Source organism: Medicago truncatula, chromosome 5 (genome assembly GCF_003473485.1).
Source record: "Medicago truncatula cultivar Jemalong A17 chromosome 5, MtrunA17r5.0-ANR, whole genome shotgun sequence".
In the NCBI taxonomy this organism is placed as follows: Eukaryota; Viridiplantae; Streptophyta; class Magnoliopsida; order Fabales; family Fabaceae; genus Medicago; species Medicago truncatula.
Genome location: NC_053046.1, coordinates 586,726 through 592,276, shown reverse-complemented (window position 1 = coordinate 592,276; position 5,551 = coordinate 586,726). Strand labels below are relative to the sequence as shown.

General features: G+C 29.1%; 1 protein-coding gene across 1 annotated transcript; it reads right to left on the bottom strand.

Moving 5' to 3' along the window:
* Positions 1–791: 791 nt before the first annotated feature.
* LOC11435813 (F-box/LRR-repeat protein At4g14103) lies at positions 792–2,485 on the bottom strand. The gene is made up of 3 exons (XM_003610617.1): positions 1,460–2,485; positions 1,194–1,352; positions 792–1,076 (listed from the first exon to the last, which is right to left on the bottom strand). The coding sequence occupies exons 1-3, from the start codon at positions 2,483–2,485 to the stop codon at positions 792–794; spliced, it is 1,470 nt and encodes a 489-aa protein (XP_003610665.1).
* Between the last annotated feature and the right edge of the window lie 3,066 nt (positions 2,486–5,551).

Here is a 5,551-nt window from a genome sequence, read left to right as displayed (position 1 = left end):
CTCGATCATGTTTAGTTAAACCAAAGTTTGGAGGCATTTGACATGAGACATAATATTAATTATAATAGTCAACACCATATAAACTAAAGTCCTTTGATTGGCCGCAGAAAAGATTTGGAGCTTACTACTATGATCCTTTCTTACCACAAATCTCCACTGATTAACAACCTCAAAAAAAAAAAAAAGGAAATTGATTTTGAATAAAAACGGAATTATATGAGATTTAGAGATTTAAGGATTTGGGCATTAAATTCAGGATTTAGGGATTTAGAAATTTGAGATCCAATTTGAGAATATTGATTTTCGATTCTAGGACCAAATTGATTATATTTTCTATACTTTCACTTAAGTCCTCGTGACACCTCATGCACGCCACCTCATCAGTTAACATAAGTTTTTAGCGTGAGAGATTAAACTGATAACGAAAATGCACACTGAGAGACTACTTTGTATTTAATCCTAAGTCAGAACCTTTATGACAACGAAGTGCAGAATCAGGACCAAAGTGGTCATTTACTCTATTATTTTGTTTATAAATGTTACAATTATTATGGAGCAATGGAGTAATAAATTAATAAGCACAAAAGGAAGCTATGTGGCATGTTTGTGAAATTTATATCATGAGAACACTCCTTTAAAATCTAAATCTTTATTTATTATTATTAAAGTAAAGTCTAAACATTTATTAAAGTCTCAAGGAACGATCATTGAAATTTAAACCAATTCAAAATCCAACCCTACCATTTCCCCCCAATGTTTCCCTTTTTTCTTCTTCTTCTTCTTCTTCTTCTCTATTCTACCTCTATGTCACAATCCATTGAAGCTTTAGGAAACTCATAAATTTGTTCCAACAACATATCTAACATCTTTGTTCCTTCAGGGGAGTCAAAATGAGATTCATTGTATTGAATATACAATGTATCTAAAACTAGTGTTTCCTGCAGCAAGAACTTTATTGCATTTAACTCTCCATCACTCCCACAGAAGTCATATATCTTTATAACCTTGAGTTTTGTCCAAAAGCATCCAGGCAATGGATTAATGAGGTTTCCACCATTTGCAGCCAAAGTGATCCCCTACAATAATTGGTTATATATATTAGCAAAACATATTTATATACAATCACGAGCATATAATGTGTAACTAAAATATCAGTACAACTTTTAATTTATAATTGATCCAAGTTAGGTTACCTCCTTAAACTCAATTTTCTCTAGAAAAGGTGAGTTTCTTAATAGGGAATGCAATCCTTCACAAGACAAATCCACGGCTGATGGCGAGGTCACACGAAGCTTGACCAAATTAAAAAAAAGAGGCAGATGTGCAGCTAAAAGAAGTGGCTGACATAAAGCCTGTGGCATGCATAATTAAAATTGAAATAATTCAAATTAAATATTAGTAGCGATTATAGATATTTATTGTTCGAATAAATAAAAATTTGAAAGATGAGATCATGTACCTGAAGAGCAAAGTCAGAGACTGATAGTTTTGTCACACCAGAAAGGGCTATGAAAAGTTTGTAGATAAAATGTCCAGCATGCAACATATTATTGTGTTGTTCATGAAGCTTAATAGTTGCATTCGAGACTGAGAATGTGTAAAATAAGGAATAATCATTCATGAGATCACCGTCATATGTGAAAGATACCAGTTCATTTGAAAGGATTCTTATAAGGCCATGATGATAATTTAGATTTTCCACTGCAGTAATATCATTGACATCATTATTTAATTCCTCAGCAAGTTCTTCTTCTACTTCTTCCTCGTTGTCGTGGTGATCATCTTCATCATCATGGTCTTTCCAATCCCTAATGAACAATTTCTGAAGCAATGGACAAGTGATAATGATAGTACCAACCTTCTTCCAGTTACAATCAATTAGGGTCATTTCCTTCAGGGACCTTAAACTTAAGAAAAACTCTGTTGTGCAATAATAGTTAGGGAAAATAACATGTTTTAAAGTCAATGTCACAAGATTTTGAAAATTAATGGTAGAAGGAAGTTTGATGACTTGACTCATACTAAGTTCAAACTTGGTCAATTTTTCAGAAGTAAAAAATTGATCAGAGAGAACAAGTGGTTCCTTAACTGTATAAAGTTCAAGCTTTAATTCTTCAATATTAGGGTTAACAAAAATACTTAGCCATTTAGTAACCCTAGGTGCTTCCATACCAACTTCAAAAAATAGAGAAAACTTTTTTAGGCTTGAAGTATTACAAAACACACGCAACTTCTCTACAAAGTCTATGAATTGTTGCCTCTTTTCAGGTGCAACTTCATCTAATAATTCCAAATCTATTTTGTTGATACCAGTCCATTTATGAACCCAACTCTTGGACAAAACACTTGTCGCAACTGCTTCCTTCGTTGGAAGGTCGGATAATATCTTCTGCACAATTCCATCTGGTAGATCACATAATTTCGTAATATTTTCATCTTTTCCATCCTCTCCATCAAGCTTTTGCCACCTATTGTTGTTATGCATCGTAGGAATCTGCACCCATGATTTTGTAAATTACTCATGTTGTCAAAAGAAAAATATTGAAGAGGAATAAACATTAATCATGATACAACTAGCTAAAGCTAATGATTCATTTTGCAACTTAATTGTTGTTTTTTAAACCATGCATGGAGATCAACTGAGGTCCTTTTTTCCTCCTTGACTAAATCTCAGCCAATTCAATGATTATATTAATCTAATGGCTCAAAGTGTTACTCTACGACAATTGACTAAACTGAAGATTGAGATTTGGTCGATTTTATTATATAATTGATGTAAATGGTAGATTTAGCTATAGGGTAAATTAACATCAAAATGCAAGTAATCAAAATTAAAATTTTACAGTAATTGAATAATTGATAAAACTTGAAGATGAAAATAAAAGGCAAAGACTAATTTAAATGGTGAGCATTGGTAGAGGATTTTGCCTCACCTCTTTGATAAGACGTTTAATTATAAAGTTAGATTCAAATCAGTATTTATAAATAAATTTTTTGGCAGGTTTGGTAGGTGATTCTACAAATATAGGAAAATGATATATAATAAAAAAGTCTAATTTAAATGATAAAAAAAAAAATGAATGTTGAATTTCATTCAACTTATAATTTTTCTTTTGACCAAAGTTATTACAATATTTGAATATATTATAACTAATAATTTTATTTAGAGAAAAATAATGTTTTTATTGTTTTATTATTATAATAAAAAATCTAATTTAAATGATAAAAAAAATGAATGTTGAATTTCATTCAACATTATAATTTTTCTTTTGACCAAAGTTATTACAATATTTGAATATATTATAACTAATAATTTTATTTAGAGAAAAATAATGTTTTTATTGTTTTATTATTATAATAAAAAATCTAATTTAAATGATAAAAAAATGAATGTTGAATTTCATTCAACATTCTAATTATTCTTTTGACCAAAGTTATTAAAATATTTGAATATATTATAACTAATAATTGTATCTAGAGAAAATAATGTTTTTATTGTTTTATTATTATAATAATTTGTTTTGACCAAATATATTAAAATATTTTAATATATATTATTAAGTAATATTTGTATTTTTGTTTCAAAAAAAAAGTAATAATTGTATTTTGATAAAAAAAAAAGGATTTAGTTATTTTATTATTATGATCATTTGATTGTAATAAATTCTTTAGACCAACTACCTTATTTTTCAGATCTTCACCTCTCTCATTTTTTCAGCACTCCTTTCTCATTAGTTAAAAATGAACAATAGCCCATAATCAGAAAATAATTTTTAATCACATCATGCAATTTCGATGATTTTATGCAATTTCTTCACATGGGTTTATGCTGTGTTATTTTTTGGTAAAGAAGAACGGAAAATTGCTCCAAAAAGAAAGAAGGCGTAATGGAGACGAGAGAGAGGTCCGCCAGAATGATATAAGTAATTATCAAAATTAAGTATCACCTTAAAGATTAATCTGAAAATCAAGATTTAACCCTTTCATCTCTTATTATTACTCAATTGTATTGAATATCTTATTATCCATGAAATGTTATAAGCAAGTTTTCCTAAAAAATAAAAAAAATCTCTTATTATAAAAGTGGTCTTACTTGATATATATATATATATGCTGCTAAATTTACACCACCGAGCAAGCTATTTTTATAAGTTTTAACAAATTGTTCACACCTACCTCACTAATTTACATCCACTTTTATAATTTCAAATATTGTTTTCTTCAAAGTCTGTCCTACTTTGTACTAAACAGAACATGTAATTTATTTTTAAATCCAACGTATGATAAAAAATAAAAAAAAAGGAGTCACACTACAATTTTTTTTTTTAAATAAAAATGTTCTTAACGTAAGAAAAAAACTGCAATTAGCGTACATTTTTTCGTAAAATCAAGGTGTCATTAATTAACCTAAAAAAATAAAAAGCATTGGCTTTATCGGGCTAAAAAAAAAAAAAAAAAGAAGGTTTGCTGCCAACATAGATAAAACAGGTACACAATCATAGTTTTTTGTTTTTGTTTTTGTTTTGAGGAATATAGGTTTGTGTTTTTTTAACTAAAGTGAGAATGACAAAATTATCCTTTAATTTTAAATGACTTCAAATAGTTGAGATTTGTTAAATGATTATGTGGCTTTTACAAAAAAAAAATAAAAAAATACACAGGTGACCTGACATGTAGGATTAATTAGGTCAAAATTAGAGTTTTGTGAAATGGGCTAAACATGAGTGGAGACACCGACCATTCTTTTTAATAGGGTGAAAAATTGCTACACTTTTAAAACTTAGGAGGCAAAAGTGCGCTTAAGCCAATATATTAATCATTTATTAAAAACACAACAAATATTTTATTGAAAAGAAATAAATTGAAATTGATTATAACGATAGATCTTCAACCCTGTTATACCCTGATTTTGGACCTAAAAATACTCGTTCAAATTTCTTTTCTAAACACTGATATTTGTCAATTCTCTGTTATTTTATTCTGAACCCTTACTCTCTTTTCAAGCGTATTTTACTGCCTCTGTCTGTCTTTTCTTGCATTACAAGTCATTTAAAAACTCTCAGAAACATCGCATTACTTTTCTGGCGTTTTATTTCAAAAAACCATGCAAAAGGGTATTTTGGTCATTTCCTGCAGTGGAACCCATTTTAGTCCCTGTGTTTGCCTCTGAGTCTTTTCAACCTGTCTGTACGAATTATTGTTGAGTCTTTGTTTAAAAGTCATTTCAAAAATTGCATCTGAGTCAGTTTGAGTCAGTTTAGTCCCTAGGGGCATTTTGGTCTTTTCCTGTCAAAATTTCGTTTTAGTCCTTTTGTTGATTTTATTTTTTTGTTTTTTTGTTTCACTTTACGTTTTTTTCAAATTGCCAATTTTAATCCAATTTTACTTTAATTTGCATTTTCAGTCCAAAACTTTTTTAAATTGCGTTTAGGTCCTTTTTTATTGCAGTTCAGTCCTTTCACTTTTCTTTTTTGCAGAAGAGTCCCTAAGTCCAAAACAGGTGTCCTTTTCTCATTGGCTCAGAAACACACATGGCAGCCTATAAAAGGTG